The sequence below is a fragment of the Thermobia domestica genome, chromosome 11, assembly GCF_964235325.1.
Source record: "Thermobia domestica chromosome 11, izTheDome1.hap1.1, whole genome shotgun sequence".
NCBI classification, from domain to species: Eukaryota; Metazoa; Arthropoda; class Insecta; order Zygentoma; family Lepismatidae; genus Thermobia; species Thermobia domestica.
Genome location: NC_137464.1, coordinates 36,708,033 through 36,731,888, shown reverse-complemented (window position 1 = coordinate 36,731,888; position 23,856 = coordinate 36,708,033). Strand labels below are relative to the sequence as shown.

At 34.5% G+C, this 23,856-nt stretch overlaps 1 protein-coding gene across 1 annotated transcript in view; it reads left to right on the top strand.

Moving 5' to 3' along the window:
• The window catches only part of LOC145664052 (uncharacterized), a 97,738-nt gene that overhangs the window by 36,103 nt on the left and 37,779 nt on the right, over positions 1 to 23,856 (top strand). The window contains exons 2-6 of the mRNA XM_081730378.1: positions 16,801 to 16,992; positions 17,374 to 17,559; positions 19,308 to 19,487; positions 20,200 to 20,370; positions 22,063 to 22,236. Coding sequence (XP_081586504.1) covers positions 16,801 to 16,992; positions 17,374 to 17,559; positions 19,308 to 19,487; positions 20,200 to 20,370; positions 22,063 to 22,236 — 903 coding nt within the window. The remainder of the gene's footprint in view (positions 1 to 16,800; positions 16,993 to 17,373; positions 17,560 to 19,307; positions 19,488 to 20,199; positions 20,371 to 22,062; positions 22,237 to 23,856) is intronic.

The window sequence follows — 23,856 nt, the reverse complement described above, 5'->3', positions numbered from 1 at the left end:
ATTTTTAGAATACCATTATCATCTTTTGTATTTTACCTTCCGATATTATATAATAGAGTTTGAGTGGTTGAGAGTCTTCAGACGTGATATTAGAAGCGGCTGAAGACTAACCAAAAGGGAGCAGACGATGCAGGAAGAACGCAATTGTCAATTCCTGCACGTTCATAAATATCTTTCCGTGTTCACCCAAAATCAGGTCTTCCTCCTAGATACAGAACTGCGGAAATAAAAGAAACACTAATGATACTAAAAAGAATACACGTAGATGTTTTAATAATAATAGAGGCTTTTCAATTGCCCTTTTCGGTTCGTATCCATATGAAACTGAACCTAGTCTTTAAGGAGGGATTTGAACTACTACTTGAGTTTATGTTGGAGGCAGGTATTTACACCAAGAATCGAACTGTTGACCAAATAAGATATTAAGAATGCAAGTATCCGAACATGAATATCTACAAATGTTTCCGGAGTTAAATGAAAAAGCAGAAGTGAATCATGAAATAGTTTACCTGATGTTTCTTATAGGCATAAGTCTGGGGGGCTTTGATGTACTGAATTTCATGTACCAAATGGAGTATTTTTTTTTTTTTTTAAAAAAGAGTAGATATATAGTTTGAGAAATTTGTTCCATTATTTGATTTTGTTCTTCATTTAGCAACCGCTTAATTGAATTGAAGACTGAGAATACCAAAGAAATAGCTACTAAATACATACAAACATGTCAAATCTAGATATCGATATGCAACAAAAATACAGCAAATGCTTAACGATGTAAAAGTATTTTTCTATTTATTAAGTTTTAAACAAATTTATATACAGTATGATTAAAAAGCTACCGCGTGGCTGCAGATTTATAGTCTGCTGGAATACAATACCTCGAATAAAGAAAAAATAATAATTTTCGGATCCCATTTTAATATTGGTCCATTTTCATAACTTTAGTGGTGTTGAACAATGATGTGAACCTAAAAACAAACAGAAACGATTTTTTTAAATGGAGAGTTTTCATTTTTTTAAAAGTTGGTACTTACTCTGAGATTTTTTTTAAAAAAAAACGGTTTTTTCAAGTCTCTAGATCAAAACAATCACCAATTACTAGACCAAGTTCAAAGTTAACCAGTTGAGAATGCTCGAAGAGAACGAACTTAAAAATAATTAAGTTTTCTTATTAACTTCTATACAGGCTTTATACCAATTGTTCTATGTACTTTGATATTATACTCATTAAACAATTCTTGTATATTCATTTATAATTTCCTTCAGTACTATTTTTCACATGTTTTGTTTAAGTTCTATTAAAACGTTCTACAATATGTTGTTTTAAAAAGCCACATGCTCAAAAGCGAAAAATTCGCAGAATATCAGCTCTCTATGACTTACAGTTCCCGATATATGGCTCCTTAAATCTCCCGGAATACGGCCAATATCTGGGGAACGGTGGCCAGTTGGCCAGTTGGCCAGTATCCACCGGTTACTATTTGGTACCAAAATGTTCACCATCCGCTTAGGTATTGACCAACACCAACATGATATCTCTATGACTTAAGGTTCCCAAGATATGGCTCGTTAAATCTCCCGAAGTCAGAACTTTTTTTGGCCAATATCTCGGGAACGGTAAGAGTGCCGTGAAAAATTCCGTCACTTTGTCAGATAGTTTTTGATGCTCTATCTAATGGAAAGCTCAAAATTTAAAAAAGAGCAAATAACAGACAGACAGACACACAGACATAGAGAATTCAGTAACGAACTTTTAAAGTTCGTTGAAAATCCTGAGAGCCCAAATTAGACTCATATAGCAGATGCTTTGCATCAAACAATCTAAGTTAAAGTATAAAATTCACAACATTCTGCTAGTTTTCCAGATTACTCTGGAACAAAATACAAAAATAATTATGAATAGAAAATGAAATTAAAAACATTAGTTTAATGTCCCGCCATTATGTATCTTACTTAAAAGATACCTTACTTCAGATTCATTGGATTGGGATCATGAGTCTATATGCTCACACTTTAATACCAAGGGGTGAACCACTGAGCAAGTGTGCCTCCATAGTATTATGAAATATAAGGATCTTGGTAAGTTGTTTATAGCCGAAGAATACATCACTTAGAGTTGAGTTGAGTTGATTTTGAGTTTAACGTCCCGTTCAGCAGCGAGGCTATATGAGACGTGGACCTACTGATTAACGTGGAATCCGAACCACATGAGCTCCCGCCGGGAATCGAAGCCGGGTCTCCCACGCCAAAGGCACGTACGCTAACCGTTTAGCCACGAAGGAGCTCTACATCACTTAGAATTATCACTCCATTTCGTAATTCTGTTTTACATTTTTATGTAGTCCTAAGTTAATGAAGGACGGAATCTACTATTAACATGGGATCTGAACCATAACGGGTCTTGAATCTGAAACGGTTGTCGGGTACGCAGACCATCATGTACACTCAGCGACAAAAGTCCTCTCCGTTTGGTAAAATTTATTTTGGTAATAACGGTGGTATGGCTGGAAAGTACAGAAAATTACATTCTTTTTAATTTACTGAAAATTGTATTCAAATTGTCCTTTCATTTTGAAATTATTTACTAAACTAATTTCATAAAACGGGAACAACTTTTGTAGCTGACTGTACAACAAACCCTCACAGTAGAAGCCATTCCCCACCATTATCTCTCCTCCATGAGAGCCGGACTCACATCACCGGCCCCTGACTTCATAATTCTTATTTTGACTTCTACGGCGCAATATATTCTCAAATTTTGAGTGTTATAATAGCTACACTATATATATTTAGCACTACTTGTATAGCCTACACACTGGCAAGCTGGTATGGTCCAGTTTATTAGGCTGCGATCGCGAGATCAGTCTATCACGGGTTCGAATATCTCCCAGTGTATACGTGTTGTGCATTGCCCTTTCACCATTCATGTCATTATCATCATATTTCTGGTAGTCCCCTGTATCATAAAGGGCAAAACTGGGTAATAAAAACAAATAAAATAAATAAAATTAAAAATATATATGCACTAGTTGGATAGATATCGAATTCATAGCTGATCCATATATATATATATATATATATATATATATATATATATATATATATATATATATACTTGAAATGTTGTTCAATACGTGTATGTACTGGTATCTCATGAGTAGCCATATAGAAATTAATAAATTAACTAATTAGTATTTAAATCCTGTTAATGTTGCATAATGATAGACAGTCTGTAAACGGCGTACAACCTGTATCTAGTTCAATGGGTCCGTCCGTCCGGCAATTAATATAGCCTATACAAATTATTCGTGTTATTATTTTCCAGATATTGTTCAGTGACACTGGAAACTGGTCGTCCTGCTTTGAACTTCTTTCCATTTGTTAACCCTGGTATCGAACCAGGGACCCCCCCTTTAGTTTTCAACATCAATAAGTTTCAGCATAGCACCGCATTGTTTGTCACTAGCTCATCATTGCTTGCAAGTAACAGGACCAAAATACCGTCTTGCAGAACCTTATAGTTGGAGAATTGTTGGCAATGCGATAGAAGTTTAGGGTTAGGATCTCTACATGTTTCACATAAAACGTTTTCAGACATCAGAGAATGTATACTATCAGCTTTTACTTTTAATGTTATATTTGAAGAAAAGATGGGAGTAAGAAAATTTTCGCATCCGTATCGATGCTATCGTAGCAATCAAGGATCTTATAAAATAGAGGATCTGCCCTTACAACAAAATCTTGAAGCCATACGTCACAGTTTCGCCACCCCTACTCTGCCCACTCCGCCCAATAGGATCGCAATGTTTTGAGCCAACAATCATGGCGGAAACGAAAGTAGCCAATCAGACGATGGCGGAAACAAGAGTAGCCAATCAGACGTGCCGATGCTTGGTTGCTTTTTGGCTTCATCGATTTAATAGGATGGGCAGATCCTCTATTTATAACATCCTTGGTAGCAATAGATAACAGAAAAGAAAAAAATGTGTTTATTGGTCTCGCTACTCTGTGTTCCAAATTATTAGACCATCTGCTTTGAAACTCAACATAACGTAGAAAGCGTAAATGCTTAAGCCTAATTTCGGTAGACAGTGGATATCATAACCAAGTTAAGGAAATGCTTTCCTGTTTTTACACTCGTTACAAAATATATTAAAGAAATATTATGGATTCTTATCTAAATATCATTGCTTTTGACGCAAGGCTATTATTAGTCTTGTAGTACAGAGACAGTCTTCACAACCATTCACGTAATTCTATGTAACTCTTCAATGATAAACATAATTATTGAATACATTGCAACAGACAAGCATTCAGTTCCAAGGCTGTGGGATCGCGTGAGCTCCGAAACAAATTTCTTGCTGCAGTCTTCAGCCACCTCGTGTGAAAAACTATTTTATGGTATTGCTTTATTTGCCTGCATCCCGTATATATTTTTTTATATATACAAGCGCTCTTCTACCCGGAAGAACATTTACAAAAGTGTTATATAAGATATATTTACATGATAATACCATTGTAAAACAAAGAAGAATGTCATTTGTCACAAAGCATATAATTTTTTTTTTTTTAATCTTAACGGTAAGCAAGCTTAAAAAGCTTTTTAATTATGATAATATGATATTGAATGTTTATCAAAAATTATATATACAATATAGTCAAAATATTATTTCTCTCCTTATTGAAAAATGGTGTTTTAACCTGGAAATTTGTTTTGTTTATTTATTTAGGGTCTAATATAGTACTCTACCCACATTAGCTTCCTCCGGGAATCGAATCTGCTGTACATTTAATGGGGAGCAATGATGGTGATTGCTAAAACGCTTAACTTCAATGTGAATTGAATGTAATTTCTTTTAAAATGCCAAAAACCATTGATGGGGATTAGGAATTAGATTTATGGGCTTCCAGTATCTATGACCATGTTAGCCCACCATACATATGAAGGATGACGTCCTTCGGTGATCGCAGTGCCCGAGAAGTTGGGTGGAAGCAGTCTGGGACCACCTCAGGATTTGCCTGGTGTGAATGAGGAAAACCCAGGAGAAACCATTCAGGATGATCTAAAAAAAAAAACTGTTACATCTTTCAGACTGTGTCCCCACCGGGAATCGAACCCGGAACCACGAACAAACACCGATAATGAATAAACATAGTTGTTGGAAGTTAGAAATTCCCGAGAGTACTTACGGACACAATGTTGCCATGAGCGCCAGAAGAAAATTTTCTAGGGGGGGGGGGAAGCTCAAATCCCTGGACGCCATATTAGGTTAGGTATTTTTTATTTGTATTAAGAAAATCCTAAGTAATATAATACATTTTCGTGAGCCAGGGGGTGGGGGGTGCACGGGCCCAACCCTGCCCTTTCCTTCGGGCGATCATGAATATTGCTCATCATAAGATCATATGCCAGTAATCAAAGCAGATGCATTTCGAGATGGGGGCCGCGGTGGCTCAGTGGTAGAGCGTTCACCTCTGGCGCTTGGGGTTCCGGGTTCGATCCCAGCCCCCGCCAAGTGAACTTTGTGGTGGACAAACACCGTGTGCGTGGGTTTTCTCGGGGTTCTCCCGTTTCCTCCCACTTTATTCATTCCACCATTTCATTCATTACTCATCATCACCGTCTCCTTTAGCCTAACCGGCATAAGCGTGGGACGTAAAACTCAAAGAGATTTGCATTTCGAGATGAGCCACCATGACCTTAAAAACTTTAATATACTTAATAATATTCTGAACTAATTATAGAGCATACGACTAAAATTTTACGGTCAAATACAAACATTGCCGTCAAACAATAAATTAAATTAAGTTTACCTGCGAGTCAAGAGTTAAGGTTTTGCTATCTCGAAAATATGTCGTGAAATATATTTCGTTTCGAAAAGTGTAGACTATTTGTTTTTATTGGAAGAACTTTCTCTTCGTCTTGTAGGCAACCTTAAATTAAGTGCCTATGATATTTTGGTGTGAAATAAAACATACTATAATGTCTGCAAGTATGTCTTCTAGGATAAATAATGTGTTGTGAATGAAATTATGAGTGCAATGCGAAGTAAAAACGAAATACTCCAAGGAAACCTAAACAATGCGACAAGGTGTCCAAGATACAATGCAACCCGGAGTTCGGGATAGGAGAACTTTTGAACCTGAAGCTATACACAAACCTGAAGCTATACACAAATGGTTATACCAAAATGAAGTTTTGAAATGAAATGAAATGAAATCTTTAAGTTTAACGTCCCACGGTTATGCCGGTTAGGCTAAAGGAGACGGTGATAATGAGAGATGAGTGAAATGGTGGAAGGAAACGGAAGAACCCCGAGAAAACCCACGAGCACGGTGTTTGTCCACCACAAAGTTCACACGGCGCGAGCTGGGATCGAACCAGGGACCCCGAGCACCGGAGGTAAAAAATGAAGTTTTGTTCATGCATATATTTTTAAACGGAGAAGCAACGATTGAAGTACACTAGGAACCACACAATGTTGCCAGATGCAACCGAAGGTCGATTTTTTTTAAAACACGTAAATTCACTCATAACTCAAACGTATGGATGTTCTGTCTTTAATTTTCAATTTGTTTAGTTGAAATAGCTTGGAAACTATGGAGCGGAAAAAGAATTTTCCATTTATACCGATAATCAATCGGACGAGGCCTTTGTAAAGGGTAACTAGGAAAATCATAGTTTTCATAAATTAACACTCTGAATTGGCAATACTGCTTATGTTTCAGTGATCCAAAGGAGTGTTAAGGATCTGTCTACATTATGCAGTTCGTGAAAACAATGAAAAAGAAACTTAGAAATTATCATGATAAAACTTCTATTTGTATGCATCTGACAACACTGCTATTATCACAAATGAGTTATCAGCTTTACAACAAATGCTGGAAGTGCCCCCTGTTTTGATTCAAACACTGGTTCACATGTTTCACTATTTTGGTAACTTTACGAAGAGTAGAACTGTTAATATTCTTAATGGCACTGCGAATGTTCATTTCCAGGTCTTGTATAGTTCGAAGATTGTTCTTGTATACCTCGTGCTTTAAATAGCCCCATAGAAATGAATAGCAGTGTTGCCGGGTTCATGTAAGTAAAGTTTTATAATGATGATTTCTAAGTTTCTTTCTCGTTGTTTTCAGGAATTGAATAATGTAGACAGATCTTTAACACACTTTTTGATGCACAGAAACATCAGCAGTGTTGCTAATTCAGAGTGTTGAATTATGAAAACTTGAAAACTACGATTTTCCTAGTTCCCCCTTACATAGGCCTCATCTGATTAGTTGTCGGTGGAAATGAAAAAAAAAATCCTTTTTCTGCATCATAGTTTCTAAGCTACTCGAACTAAACAAACTGAAAATAAACGACAACATCCATACGTATGACTTACGAGTCACTTTATGTGATATGCAAAAAAAAAAAAAAAAAAAAAAAAAAAAAAAAAAAAAAAAAAAACCTTCGGTTACATTTGACAACACTGCGTGGTTCCTAGTGTACTTCAACCGTTGCTTCTTAGTTCAAAAATATATGCATGAACAAGGTTTCATTTTGGTATAACCATTATTTATGTTTCGCTTCTGGTTCAAATGTTCTACTATCCCAAACTCCGAGCTGCATTATATATTGGTCACCTTGTATATGTAACCGCAAAGTTCACGCGAATTTTCAATCATATTCACAAATTTGGTCATTCAACTTTGTTAGAAAAGCACCGTTATCTCCTCTATATATGAAATAGTGCTAGAAAAATACGTGTTGCCTCTCCCACAGATTTACTACGAGTATTAGAATATAGTACAGTACATACATAAGTCTCCTTATATATCAACAGTATCATCAGTATTCTGCCATTATTGGCAGGTCTCTTGCCGCAACTGATAAGCTTCCTTGTTGCACAGTCTTCCACTAACCTCTTTGTCCTCACGTACGATTTTTCTGTTTTGATAGCGCCAACAGTTGTAGCTTTCTTCGCTCCCTCCCTCTCTTTACTGCTACCATACATTTAGCACGTCCCTCATGGTACAGTTCTTCTTAGTCAGTGTCCCAACCAGTTTCTCTTTTCAATAATATCTAAAACTGTTATTTTCTCCTCCACCTTCGTGACGGAGACAAATAGCCTTGTTGTTGACATCCCCATCAAAACTCAACCAATCAATCAATCTCCTCCACCATTTCTAACACGCTCCCATTCGATCCAACTAATTCTCTCTATTCTTTTCCACATCAACATTTCGAAAGCTTTCAGTCGTTTTTCATCATTTTTAACTAATATTAGTGTTCTGCTACATACAGTACAATATTTAACAGGAAGCACATCAAAATTTTTTTTCTCAATCTTTATTCAAGATCCCACAAAACAGACTTTTCTTCCTCCATGACTTTTTTCGCCATTCCTATCTTTGCTTTTATTTCACATTCGTATTCATATCATCACTAATAATACTACTCAGGTTTCGAAAACTAGTTACCTGTTCTATTTTCACCCCTCCTATTTCTATATTTTGCAGCAACCACTTCGTTCCAATAACCATGGCTTTTGTCTTTCTAACATTTATTTTCATCTCATATTCTTCACAGCCATTCCTTAACTTTCCTAACATCTTATTGATTCTTTTCAGATTCTGCCACTAGTGTGATATCATCTGCAATCCGTATACATCTAATCATTCTACCTCCTACTGCAGTGTTGTCTCCATTTTGAAGGTTCTCTTTTCACCTGCAAAGAACAGGGATTTCAGGTAGTAAATAAAAAAAAATATAAGGACACTACTAGGAGTGAGAGCTTCCTCGTGCCTAAGCAGTTAACGTACGCGCCTTTGGCGTGGGGGACCCAGGTTCGATTTCTGGCGGGAATTCATGTGATTCGGATCCCACATTAAGCTGTAGGTCCATAGCCTCGCTGGTGAAAAGAACTCTAAACACAAAATCAAATTAAATCAAATCAAACTAGAAGTGCCTTCTTCGCCCCCCCCCCCCACACACACCTATACACACATAATAGAAAACGCGTTACTGATTTATTCGAGTTATAATCCCTTTTTAAGCTCCGAGGTTATGTGAGACGGAAGTTAAGCTTAAAGTTGGGTCCGAACCACTATTCTGGTTTGTATTAGAGGCAAATACAATAATCAGAAATAGAACCTGGGGCCATGCACAGAGGAAACAGGTGTTGACTATATATATATCTGGGCACGAAGAAGCACCAAGTTAAAGGGTGATAAATACAATGTAAGCTCGAAAGTGTTACTGTATTTTTTTCTTTAAACTCTCCCTCACAAAATCGCTCGTAAAACACTTCCTAATATTGAGACAGCTTAGTTGAAGTTTTCATTCCATCTGGCAACACTAGGTGCATTCCATTCCATGAAAATTATTATCTTTCTCCGAAGCTTTTTTCCTTCTATCTTCTGGCCTGAAATCGCTCTTCAACGACTTGGAAAAGAAGACGCTGATACAAATTGCTTTCTTGTATCTTAGAGCGGAAAGTATATTCCACTTGTTATGCGTAAAAATCGTTAGGCAAAATCTATATAGTTCCTTCTAAACAGGAGTGAATCTAACCTGGGGCTGAAGGAGGGGAGGAGCTGCTCTGCCGTGTCGTGACAAAACGCTGTAACTTTGGCGAAGAAGTTTTGCGAAAATGAGCCTTAAAGTTTTCATCCGAAAATGTGATCTGTATCGTGTAGAAATAGTGTATCTTGATTTTGGAAACACGTGGTTACATGTAATGTTACGTAAATGCATGTTGTGTGATTAAATTTGGTGAAAATTGATTGGTTGACCATTATTGCTTAGTTACACTGGTTCTGCACGATACAGATCACATTTTCGGATGAAAACTTTAAGGCTCATTTTCGCAAAACAACTTCGCCAAAGTTACAGCGTTTTGTCACGACACGGCAGAGCTAGGCCTCTCCAATTTTTTTGAGTAACAAAAATAATTTAATCTATTATTTATATATTTTTGAAAGCTTAGTAAACTCATGATATACCTATCATTGTCTGGGTTCTGGCTCCCCCTGTTTTTACCTTCTAGATCCGCCACTGCTTCTAAATTGATTTTTTTTTCGTAAAACTCCTTAAACTAGTCTTATCGCTGAAGTCTAATTAAGTCGCACTCGAAAACATTAAGTACAGCCGCTCCAACTTCTCGCTTTCATTTAATGAAAATCTCAAGAAAACTTCGGAAGCGAAATTTCCTGAATTTGCATCTGAAATTTCGTTCTTAGAGTGAAGACATTAGAAAACCAATTTATCGCAGACAAAAGAAAAGAGCATTTTCGCTTGACTAAAGATTGATATTTAGTCAATATCGAAAATCAAGTGATGCGCTCCCGTTTCAGTACGGTCAGCACATTACTTGAACCTTTGACACCGGTTCCCTCGTTACCCACATTGAATTTACAGAAACAAATTATAAAGATTTTTGTTCTGTGAAACAGAAAGGCACCAGAAATAAGTTTTGTATCATTACGTCAAATGTTTCAGAAAGTTATGTTCAATCGGTCTAAAGAAGCAGCCCCTGTCTCCGACCTAAGTCTCTTGAGTCACACACATTAAATTTGTGCAAGTGGAGACAACAGCTAAGATACTAAGCATCGTGCTATTGTATTCCGTAGTCAAATGTCGGAGCTTTTTTTTTTTTTTTTTATGCCAAGCTTTGCGTCAATATCTACTTGAATTTATCCAGGTGAATGACCGATACCAATTCATAAAACAAAACAGACTACGAATACTTAGATTTGCCAGTTTAAATTTACCTAGGTAAGTCTGGTTGGTCAAAATCATTTTCAACCTCTCCAAAAGGTTTTTAATTTCTTCATATTCTTTTTCAGCTAGCATTGTGTTAAAAAAAAAAAAGGGGGGCACGGTAACTCAGTGGTAGAGAGCTTATCTGTGATGTGTGAGGTCCCTGGATCGATCTATGGCCAAGTAAGTTTGTGGTGGACAACATCGTGTCCACGGGTCTTCTCGGGTACCGTCAAATGGGGTGAATAGAAACACATTTTTGGCTATATGAGTATATAAGTCTGGTGATGTTAAAGATTTCGGTATCAGATTATTCCAAACAAAAGGTCTTAATATGCTAATGAAGTTCAGTAAACGTCATATTAATTTATCAATTCCACTTTTCTTCACCTTGATTTTTCTTAATGTTTCTATTCATCCTATGGGTAGGGGTGAATAGAAACAATGACTTTATTTCCATTGTTGTTTCTTTTATACTATTGGAAAGGTTAAAAGAAACAGCGTATTTGTTGAAACGAACTATTTATGTAATACCTGCAAGATATAAATTCAATAAGACCAGTAATATATATAAGTTACAAACTTATAAAACAATACAATGCACAATATAGGTACAAACGACCATACAGTTTTGATGATATTTGAATAAGATTTAAACCACTGAAATCACCAGGGAAACTTATCATGAGTTGAGTTGATTTTGAGGTTATCGTCCCGTTCAGCAGCGAGGCTATATGAGACGTGGACCTACTGATTAACGTGGAATCAGAACCACATGAGCTTCCGCCGGGAATCGAACACGGGTCTCCTACGCCAAAGGCGCGTACGCTAACCGCCTAGCCACGAAGGAGCCCGAAACTAATCATATACTTAAAGCGTGTTGACGAACTCCTAATAAAACCCAACAGTTTCGTAACAATATCCTCAGGTCCTTTTTTCCGCTTCTCAAGAATTTTCCACTCCTCAAGAAGTGTTTCTATTCACCCCACTAATTAAAAATCATAACAATAACCCAGTAAAGTTAAATTTTGATTAGAAATAATTTACAAAAGGAGAACTTTTACTATGAACGTCACTAAATGAAACAACAAACTACAGAATAGGCATATGTTCAAATGCAACAAATATGAAAATGTCATACTTACCAAGAAAGTTTGAGGAGCGCTAAAATACCGTGTAAGATTTCAGTAACACATTTATGCTACTGTCGTCTAGCTCAGTGTTCCCAACTCAGTAAAACATTTTGTCTCTGCCCTGAACACTTTAGCCGTATAAGACTATGTTAAGAAATTTCAGTTTTCTTGATTAATTTATCGTCCAGATAAATCCAAAACTAATCTGGGAGTTTTGTTTCTATTCACCCTCATGTTTCTATTCACCCCATTTGACGGTACTCTGTTTTTCTTCCACATTATCATTTTAACAATTCTTCTAGCGTCATTCGCTTGCCTTAATCATCCGTCTCCCTTAGCCTAACAGGCATAATCATGGGAAGGTTAAAACGAAATATTTCATTTAATTTTCCTTTAAAAAAAATAGACCTACCAAAGTGATCATTCATAGAGATACAGTGATCAGTAAGTGATATTTCGCCTGGTCGATTGGGTGCCCACGAGTCAGGAGTTGAGACTGTCTCGCTTTTTTAAAAAAAGAATCATGAACATCTTCAAATTTATGTTCGTATAAATTGAGTTTTCAACAGAAATCAACATAAGTCAAACACAGAAAAGAATAGATATTCAAAACTGAATGAATTGTTTTAGGAAAAAATGAAGACCGGTGTTAACATAAGTGCAGCTGCACCCACTCCCACTGTGCGGCCGCCCATGGTGAGAATTATAGTAACATTTTTACTATAACAAAAGACTAATTTCTTTCCAGCCTTAGTTAAAAGTGGATGTAAACAAACCTACCTGACTACCAGTGGATCGAGGACCAGTAATTGCTTGTTGGTTTCACTGCACTAATATCCTACCGCAATATAATCCCTACTAAAATAATAATTTCAAATGAAAATATCCGAATTTATCCTGTATTTTGTATTTTGTATATATATATATAATATTTAACAACAAATGTAGCTTTATTTCAATCTCACCCGTCCTTGGACGTATAGTACTTACGGCGCATGCGTATGCGTTCGCGCGCCGACCCCACTCATTTGAAATTGTAGAATGTAGAGAGTTCCATTGTGAAAGAGTGTTGCAATAATCCACCTTCCTCTCGTGTTATAAAACACAAAAGAGAACAACAGGAACAGAGGCAATCTCGTTTATACGGTGTATAACGATTTAAGAAAATATGTACTTACAACATAACAGTAGTCAATGTCAGTGCGTTAATTATATACCAACCAACAGAGTCTTAAAGTTTGGAAATTATGCGACGACAATAAGCTAGCAGAAGATCTTGCTGTTCACGTCTCTCGCTGTCGAAGTACGTGTGAGCCGTGGACTAATACATTTCGCTTTGTTTACATCTACTTTGTTCTAAGGCTGGAAAGACTTTAGGTTTAGATTTTCAATATTGCGCCTGCGCCTATATTATTGTACAGAACCAGCAATACTCTCATTTAACGCTTTGACAGATGGGGAATGAAAGTTAAAATTAATTCCGATGGAAATGAACTGTACTGAGTTTTCTGTTCAGCATCTGATAGGTAAGAAAATAATAAATGTTTTTAAATTAACGGGTTGAATCTTGAAAAAAAAAAAAAAAAAAGCAGACACGAAAGCTTTATGGTCACGTGATAAAGTCAACGGAACTTGTAACGGAAGAAATTTATGTTCGGATGTGCTTGAAAATGATCAATCGAGATTTGTACAAATCGATTGGAAAATAGGACTCTTCTTGGCGCAAGAGGAAGCTCCAAAAATTAGAATAATAAGGTAAGCGTATATAATCACTAATGTTTTTGTTACTTTCATTTAATTCAGTACAGTATGTGTTCGATTAGTAGTAAGGATGGTGATAGAGGTAAGCAATAGTGGCTACATTAGAAGTAATAATGGTAATAACGTGCAAAATTCTTCAGCTTCAAATTTGAATCCCCAATTATCAGGCCCGTATTTATATATTGTGCACCCGTGTGCTCTAAATAATTTGCCGCCCCCAGAAAGGGACCTATATTAGAGTTGAATTCACAGTTTCTGGAGTCGCTGAGATGAATAGTGATAGTTTGAATCCTATTCAACTTCAAGGTCATACTTCACTTCCAAATGAGGGGGCGAGATTTTAAAATAACCAAAAACGACAGATATTGTATGTTGAATTTCTAGTTTTCAAGGTCACTGAGATTAACGGTATCAGTTTTCATGATGTTCAAGTTAATTCTCATCCCTTGGGGTGGGGGTGGGAGAGGATGACATTTTAAAAATAATCAGATAAGCTAGCTAATTAGTAAGTACTATAATTAGAGCAATTTGAATACGCATTTTCTGGCGCTTGCGTGGAGCTCTGCAGGTTGCTAGTTTTGAATATTACTTTATTGTGAATTTTAAAAGGTAATCAAAAAATTTCCCGCCCCTAAATTCTGCCGCCCTGTGCTCGAGCACAGAATAGCACTTACCCAAATACGGACCTGCCAATTATACAAATGTTGTTGGTCTCCGGGATTACGTTCAGTTCACTCTGGCAACTCTATCTCAATGCCACCACCTAGAAATTTGCTGCTTGTATTGTGTTTTGTAATCTATTTTAAAGTCTCATTAAGGATTTATAAATAATGTACTTGTAAATTTAGAATTAATGTACAGTATTTACTTGTAACATATTACAAAAGAGAAATTTTCTTGTAACATGTGTATTTTATATATTTATTTATTTACGAGGCTTGGTAGGAAAGTAAAAATACCAACACATTTGCACGTTTGGAAAAATTAGTACCAAAGTTGGCAACATCGGCAGTAACCTTGATCCCATAGCCCTGACTCATACGTCAAATTTTCTCGTTGGCCACGCCTTGATCCATACGACGAGGATTGGAAGAGAGTGCAGTGCTGTGCTAAGGTTTGTAAAAGGAGCACGCATTGGAAATGGCAGCGGCAATACTTGAATCCCTCAGGGTGTAAAGCGCACCGCGTGATCAGATTCTTGCAGGCACAAGGAAAATGTCCACCGGAGATCCATCGAGAAAGAGTGTCTGTGTACGGGAACGTAATTTGGCAAAATGTAGCGAAATGTTGCCGTGCTTTCGCAGAAGGTCGGTTTGACATTCACGCTGAAGAGAGGAGTGGGAGGCTGTCCTATAGTGCGTCCAGTAAGAGAACGTCTCTGACAGCTCGCAGTGACATTGCCACTACTCGTGAGTTAAGGTTTTTTTCGGTGCAACTGTAGTGGCAATTTAATTAATGGTATAAGACAGAGTGATCGTGGTTGGTAACACTGGTATCAAAGTAGAGGCTGCAATGTCCCACCGCATGTGGTAAGAAAGTCAGAGACCATCTCTTGTTGGCCGTGCTATAATCACTGACGACCATCGCAATCACATTGAAGCAGAGGTGAGTGCGAACAGACGGGTAACAATTAAGATAATTATATGTGATGTTTCTTGACACTCGAGAAACACTATTCATGAAGTTGTGATTGGGGGTCTCCGATGGACATTTTCCTTGTGTTTGCATAAACCTGATCACGCTGCGCACTTCTCACTTGGCGGGATTTGATATTGTCACTGCCATTACCAAGTGCTCCTCTCTAAAGACAGAGCGCAGCACTGACGAATTGCTACCAATCCTGGTCGAATGCTCAAGGTTACTGCCAGTGTCGCCAACTTTGGTACACATTTCTCCTTACGTGCAATGTACTTATATCTTTACATTTCTGACAAGCCTCATATTTTAGTATCTAGCTACCTATATGACGTGTTCACATGCAATTCTTGATGTACCTAGTAATATATATATATATATATATATATATATATATATATATATATATATATATATATATATTAATAGGCGAATTTAAAGAATAAAATTATTTCGAAACTTCTGCTTAATCCTTCAAAAAACCAATTAAAAAACACAAAGAAAAGGGAAACTGTGAAAAAAATGATGATAAATAAAATGTACACATGAACTGCTATCACTAATACGTACAGTATTCTGAAAGAATGTAAAATATCAAATGAAAAATATCCCGTCAAACATAATTTACAATTTTCATTTCCTCTCAAAAGTCAACAATTTTCTGAGAGAAGGATCCACTCTTAAGACACCTCATCATGACGAAATTAGAATACCGCTAATTTTACAGTAATTATGTGACATCTTCAAATAGATAAAAGATAATCGAAAAGTGGAACAAGACAATATTATTTTACATAAGGTACCGTTATCACGACTCACTTTATCTGCTTTCGATTTCCAGCCATTTAGAAAATCGGCATTTATTTTCGCGTTTCTAAATGGCTGCAAACGGAAAGCTACTAGGTGACTCGTAATAACGGTACTTCATGCAAAATAATATTGTCTAGGTCACTCTTGTTCCACGTTACGATTATTTTTTATCTATTTGAAGATATCACATAATTACTGTAAAATTAGCGGAATTTTAATTTCGCAGTAATTAGGCCTCTTAAAACGAAGCAGAACTATTTTTATACTGATAACAATAAAAATTTTGTCAAATGCTGCAATAAAGATATAAATATTCAACATATCTATTAAATGAAAGCATATTAATTTATTAATCCAAATTTTTTTTTAATATAATTTTGCGAGAAATTTTGTTAAAAGTTCCAAACGAATATTCTCAAATTATTTCCAAAAAGTGAAGTGAATGATGTACTCAACAGATTAATTATATCACCATCTGATAGGCATATTGAACGCACATGCCTCTACTGTAACGTTTTGTACAAGAACTTCTGTTTTATTGTGGACAACGAAAATAGTTAAGTTCATTATAAAAACTGAGGAATAATAATATTTATAATAATAATAATAATAATAATAATAATAATAATAATAATAATAATAATAATAATAATAATAATAATAATAATAATAATAATAATAATAATAATATAGCAATTGTTTTTTTCCTCTTCTTAGTGTCCCCAGATGATGATGAACTGGTTTGTCCGGAAAATCCAGTGAGCGGATTCTTGAATTTGCGGTGCACAACTAATAATGACTGTTACTTTGGTCAACTTTGTTGCGAATCGGATGGGAAGCTACGATGTCACACTGGAGTAAAAAGGCCCAGTGTAATATTAACAACAACTCCATCAACTACTAGTAAAAGTAAGTGATACGGATAAAGTTACAAGCTTCATACTCATTTTTCTCCTTTTTTTTTTTTTTTTTTAGCTTTATTCTGATCTTTCTATCGAAATATTAATGACCTATGTTTTTCAACAATTATTCTGCGATTGCCTTTTTAACTGTGCTTATTTATCTACACATCAATAAAACTAAACTTACTAATATAGTGCAATGCAAAAGTACAAATTTAACATATTAAATTCATTAGTCTTTTCGCTTTCTACTAGAAGAAATTAACAATTATTAATATGCATGAGTAGCAGACTGAGATTAACTAAAGATTAGTGGACATAGTCTATTGTAAATATCACACAGCTAAACTGCCATATCACTAACTTATTTAAAATTTACTAACTGCAGCGACGCCGACGCCGACGCCAAATCTTCTATCTTGTCCCCAATATGCAACGGGAAATTACTTTAGTCGAAGATGCACGGGTGACATTGATTGTTCTCCTGGTGACGTTTGCTGTGAGGTAAACGGAAGATCAATATGTGTCAAAGGAATACTTCGAGTTAACCAAACTACTACCTCTATACCTGTAGGTATGCATGTTTTTACTTAATGTAGCAATGGGGATTTCATTAACAATTGCTTATACTAAAGAAACTAACAATCTTTCAAATTTATATCAGTTGCATTATGCTTATCAAGAGAATTATTACTCTCATACATATCTTGAAATATATACTTCGAATGAGCTTCAAACAACAGGATACATTTAAATTTCCATATTGCGCTTATGCTGACACCAACTAAAGTATTAGTGAAAAACTGGTGAAAAGGAACTAAAATAACCAGAAATGGGGAAAAAATCATAAACAATATATTTATGTATACTTTTATGTTATTTCTGCTTATTTTAATACTCTTTAGGAAAGATGAAATATATAATATTAACATATGTTTGTTTTTCTTTCCTGTTAATTCAGTTTTTAAAAAAATATCACTTGATTCTTCTGTTTTTTTAAGTTCCTTTTCTCCATTTTTACTATTTATACTAGTTGCTCTGTCCAGCCTTCTGGCCAAAATCGCACTTAGTTAAATGTTGTTTATATTTAAAGACTTTATTTATTTATTTATTTATTTATTGAATTTGTCCACCAATCACCTCAAACTCAATACTACATTTATGTAATTTTTCAAGGACTTAATTATATCCGCAAGCAATATCACAGGCTACAACATTTATTAGCGCCAGACAGGTAAGTGACCTTGTTCACCTTAATCATTGGTTGGCGGGCAACATGGAAATTTTAAAACTTTTTTCTCGCATGGGAGAGCTGTTTTATACTTTGATAAAGCCTCTTCTTCGTAACTGCATTTAGATATTCCATTCTTGGTCTTCCTCTTCCTGGTTTTCCTTCTGCCTTTCCCTCTATCAGCATGGTGATCCAATCGGAGTGCCGAATAAGATGACCAAGCATGCTGTTTCTTCTTTTCCCTATTATCTTCATGATCTGTCATCCTGCATTACTTTCCTTTAATATGTCTTCATTCCTTTTCCTTTCGGTCCATGATATGCTCAGCATCCTGCGCCAACACCACATTTCAAATGCTTTCAGCTTAGATATTTAATTTTTTCTCAATGTCCACGTCTCTGATCCGTAAAGCGCCACGCTCCATACCACTGTCTTAATAAATCATTTACGAAGTCCGACGACACATTTTTTGATGTTAGCAGTCCTCTTTTCCTATTGAATGCTTGTTTAGCTTGTGCTATTCTGGAACTTACGTCTTTTTCATTTCTTCCGTCCGAAGATATTGGACTTCCTAAATAGGGGAACGTCTTAACGTCTTCGATTATCTCTCCAGCTAGCTATATATTTGCCCCTTTTTGTCCTGCTCTTGTGTATTTTATCACTGAAAACCTGGCCATATACTTTTAGGCCTTTCTCGTTTTTATCAAAGAATTCTTTCATACCTTCTTCTAAGTGATACTTTTTAGTGTGATTGTTTATTATTAGGATTAGAGTAACATTTGTCGTTTATTATTTACCATAAAACGCCCTTTTCACTCCTGAAGGTGCCAACAATCAAATCAGACAAAATGTAAAGAGAATGTCCGATTAATGTAATAAAGAAATTTTATTTTATCCTTTTGTTTGAGGATCATTCAAAGTATTGTTGATTGTATCACTTTCATTTAAACATTTACTAACATTTTATCTTAGCTTGCTTTAAATAAGAAATGTATACTAACTGTATTATTTAGTGCTAACTAAAAACTAATGCTAACGAGTGTATATAACTAACGAATTATTAGATGACTAATATGTTTAATTTTCTTTAGTAACGCAACAGCGAAATGAATTAGAGTGCCCAGAGGATGCTACAGCCTCTTTCTTTAGTTGGAGATGCACTAACAACAGTGATTGCTCACCTGGTGACGTTTGTTGTGCAGTAAATGGAAGAAACGTATGCCATAAAGGGGTCACTAGACCCACACTTTCAACCGTTACTACCACTATCGGTATGCTTTTGAATCAATCAAAATGCTTATCACCACAAACATGATGTAATATCCATGTTCACTCGCTTTTTTCTTTCTGTAAATATAAAATTAATACACTTTTGTTTTAATAATAATAATTTGCATTTTGGCCATTCTAGACCATTCTTGGAAGTACGTTTTGAAGTGAGTACATCTAAATATTTGAGTAAAATATAAGGATACTTTTTTATCAGTCACAAGTAAACAAGTAATTGTAACTTTTTCATTGCTAAATATGAACTTAGTTTTTAGTACACAACTGATTCTATTATTACATTTGCGTTCCAAGTAGAGGAATTTGAAATCAAATTGTATAGTTGGATATACACAATTTATTACATTCTGACAACTTTATATGCAAAACTATAAAATTTAAGAAATCAATACATTTAGAAAATTTACTTTTAAATACTAAATAATAACATTTGTATCTTAAATTTCAATGGTAAATTTTGCTGTAAAAAGGTTTTAATAAATTCTACGTGACAAATGCTCTTAAATATAATGTACAGATTGTACCTATATTAATTGCTTCACGTACAAATGGTTTCGAAGACAGTATTACCTTCTAATCTTTTGCTTTCTACTGTGGTTTATGCTTTAATGTAGAGCTGAATATGCTTATTCTTTTCTTGTTATAATGTAATTTTTTGTAAAACTTTCTTTCTCTGACCTTTAAGTTTCCCTTTAGCAACCCCAACTCCAAAATATTTAATGTGTCCAGAAAACGCAACAGGTGCTTTTCTTAACTGGCGGTGGTGCAATACTGATAGTGACTGTTCTCGTGGAGATGTTTGTTGCGAAGTTGATGGAAGATTTGTTTGTCAACGAGGGATTCCTAGACCAACAACCACTACCATTGGTATGATATCAATAAATCAGTAATTCAATTCTCAGTATCTCTCATTCATCATACGTTTATAATGAGAAAAAGGAGCACACTTTCGTAAAACATTTAATATTCAAAGTGCCTCCAATGGTTACTGGTAGAGCGCTCAATCCAGGCGCTTGGTATCTCTGGTTCGATACCAGCTCCCGCCAAGTGAATTTTGTAGCGGACAAACATCGTCACGTGTATTTTCTCTTAAGTGTTCTGTTTCTTCCCACTTTCGTGATTCTATCGTTATCGTTATCATTGCCTCCCTTAGCATCAGCACATAATCGTTGGACATTAAATTGAAAAAAAGTAATTCAAAGAATCAATGATAACTAGTAATTTTTAAGCAATATGTAGCAAAACTAAAAACAAGGCATACTTTCAAATGTAAATTTTGAAATAATCTAAAATTTGAACTATGAAGTAAAATATAAAGAACACTTAGTTGTTGATTAAAAATGTGTTGTAATTAAAAGACTTAGAAGGAGTAGGTTTAAAATTACTTGTAATATAGTTTTGAGTGCAATTTTATATAAATCTATCAAAGATTAATCTTCACTTTAAAATAATGAACTTTAAAGCACACTTTCTTATTTGAGAAGATAAGTTTTCGGCGCTCATTGAAGAAGTATTGAAATTAACACTAATATATAATAAAGTGAATATTTTTTGGTAGTTTTAGATTAGTTTCAATCGCATTGTAGTACTTAGAAAAGAAGATAATCCAGGAATGTTTACTTTGTCAAAATCATTAGAAAATATAGTTGTAGAATTTATTTATAATGTAACTTCAAAAAAATATATATATTCTGCATTGTTCTATTTGTATAATATTGCTCTCTTGTTCAAGTTTCATTCAACAACATATTTTTTAAAATAAGTTTTAAGGCAATTGAAAACAATAATTTAAAAAAATGACATTCAAAGGATTAATTATTTTAAATAAAAGTAATGGCATCTAACTTTGGTAAATGATGTGTTACAATGATGCAAAAAGCCTTCAGCCAGATTAAAATGAAAAGATAGTGTAAAGGACGATCTTTAGGTAATAACGGTTCTAATAGGATAGGATTATTACAGAATATTACCCACTAGCAAACCTTTGAGTTTCTGGCGTAAAAGTTTTTTAAGCCATAGATTAAAATAACGTTTTCAGTCAACTCAACATTATTCGGTTATTTAAAATATAAATACCAATATGTATATTATTGCTCTGGAAATGTTTGTGCTTTAATTTAGAGTATTTACAATTGATTTACTCCGATGTATCCCTTTTTCTTATGAAATTTTCTTCTAACCAACAATACTAGTTTTTTACTCTATCATGAAGCATTTTAGTCTAACATGTACACAACTATTAATTTATGTTATGAAATGTTACTTTTCTTATGACAACTATATATTCCACCAATTATCTATCAAAAAATAATAATATATTCAAAATAAATCCACTGTTTTAATTTTAAGTAATGTCTTGCTAACTTAGATTAGCCAGTTATCACTGTAAAATAAATGTAAACTATTTATCCTATTTTCCCTGTAACTTTGCTTGTGTATACTGATTGACGTTACTACTTATCAAATGTACTTTTTTATTGCATTTTCAAACTGTACTGTGATGCTTAGTTATGCAAAATGTGCTTTCTGCTTATTAAACTCTTTAACATTTTTCTTCAGCAACTACTCCTAAAAATACTTTAGTCTGTCCAGAAAATGCTACAGCATCCTGGGGATCTTATTTCACTTGGGGATGCAGCAGTGACAGTGACTGTACTGCTGGCAATCTCTGCTGTGACGTGAGTGGAAGATCTCTCTGCTATGCTGGGATGCCGACCCAGCCGACAACTGTTGGTAATAACTTTTGGAAGACTTTCACATTGCAACAAGCACATAAAACATGAACTTATTTAATATTATTTAAAACTTTTAACATCCACCGTCATTTGCCGCGGGTTTGAGATGTTGTAAACTATCTTTTTTTCTTTAATTTTATTTATTTTTTAGAAAAGAAATGACGTAACATTTCGAATAAAATTAGTAAGTTTGATTGAGAAAAATCATATATTTAATAACTTTACTAAGAGATAATAATACGCCAATGGATTAAGTGAGTTATAGAGGAACTAAACTTGCTAAAAGAAATTAATTACGCTACAAATGAAGTAGCAAAATATTTGATTACTATCTGGGGAGAATTAAAGTGTTGAATAAACAAAACACAATTACGGATTCCTTAATTCCAGTATCAGTTGCGATATGGTATTCTCAATTTATGATCTTTTATATTTATATGGTGAAACGTGTTCAAATTCTGAATTATCAATCAACAATATAATAGTATAAATATGTTGATGGAAGTGAGGTTAATTTAGTGAATAATTATTATTGACAATTATAATAACTACCGACATGAAGATCATTTATGACTCATTAAATAACAATAATCAGTTATGGTAAAAGAAAAAAGTTTTTCTTTATGGCAAACATAAAGTCATTCTAAATTGAGTAGTTTGATGTAATAAGGGCGTAAGCGAGTTTACGCCCTTTTTTGCATCAAACGCATTTGTGTCTTTTGCCATGCTTGTTTAGCCTCCTGGTAACATTTCAATTCAATATCGGAATAAAGTGCTGCATATTACATTGTTTTATGTAAGAAAAAAACACTACTTAAATTTTCAACATCGTTTTTATCCAACTGCATGTTTCAGATTTACGCCCTTATTGCATCAAACTCATCAATTATTGTTTCCATATACAACAAAAGTATCAGCAAGTTACATATATCTAATTAGAAACTCATCATACTAAAGAAAAGGAAGAAAATTACGAATTATCTTAGTTTATCTAAAGAAAAATTAGAAGGCTAAATTAGAGTCAAGATAAGAGAAACAAGAAACTAAATTAAGAAAATGAAATGGTTTCTTCCTTTAACTTCCTTTAATCACGACCTTCTTGGAAACGCTGGTCATTAGTTTTATTTAAAAACTCGAAGTGATAATAGTAGTTATGATAACAGAGATAAAAATGATCCTATATATATATTTGTAATAGGTTAGAAATAAGAAATTCCAACGTAAGTAATGGAAAGTATTTGATTAAAAAAGTACTTAGACAATTCGGTACAAGTAAAACTAAATAAGGTAAACTGTGACTATTGATTTCAATTGTCATCTTGTTTTAAAATATTAGTGGAGGATATGTAGAACTGGAAAGATCATACTAATATGTATTCAACGAAAATACAATTCTTGCTAGAGATATTCATTATTCTATTTTGAATTCTTTTCCTCTCTTAATAATAGTTGATTAGGAACGTAAACATCTGACGTAGTTTATTTGAAGACGTATTATGCTGAAATTGCGCATAATAATTAGCAATTACACAATATCCAATGCGCATGGCACCTTCAATCACCTTTATCATGAAAATTGGACTACGAAAATCATTTTCGAGGATATTGCTTAATTTTG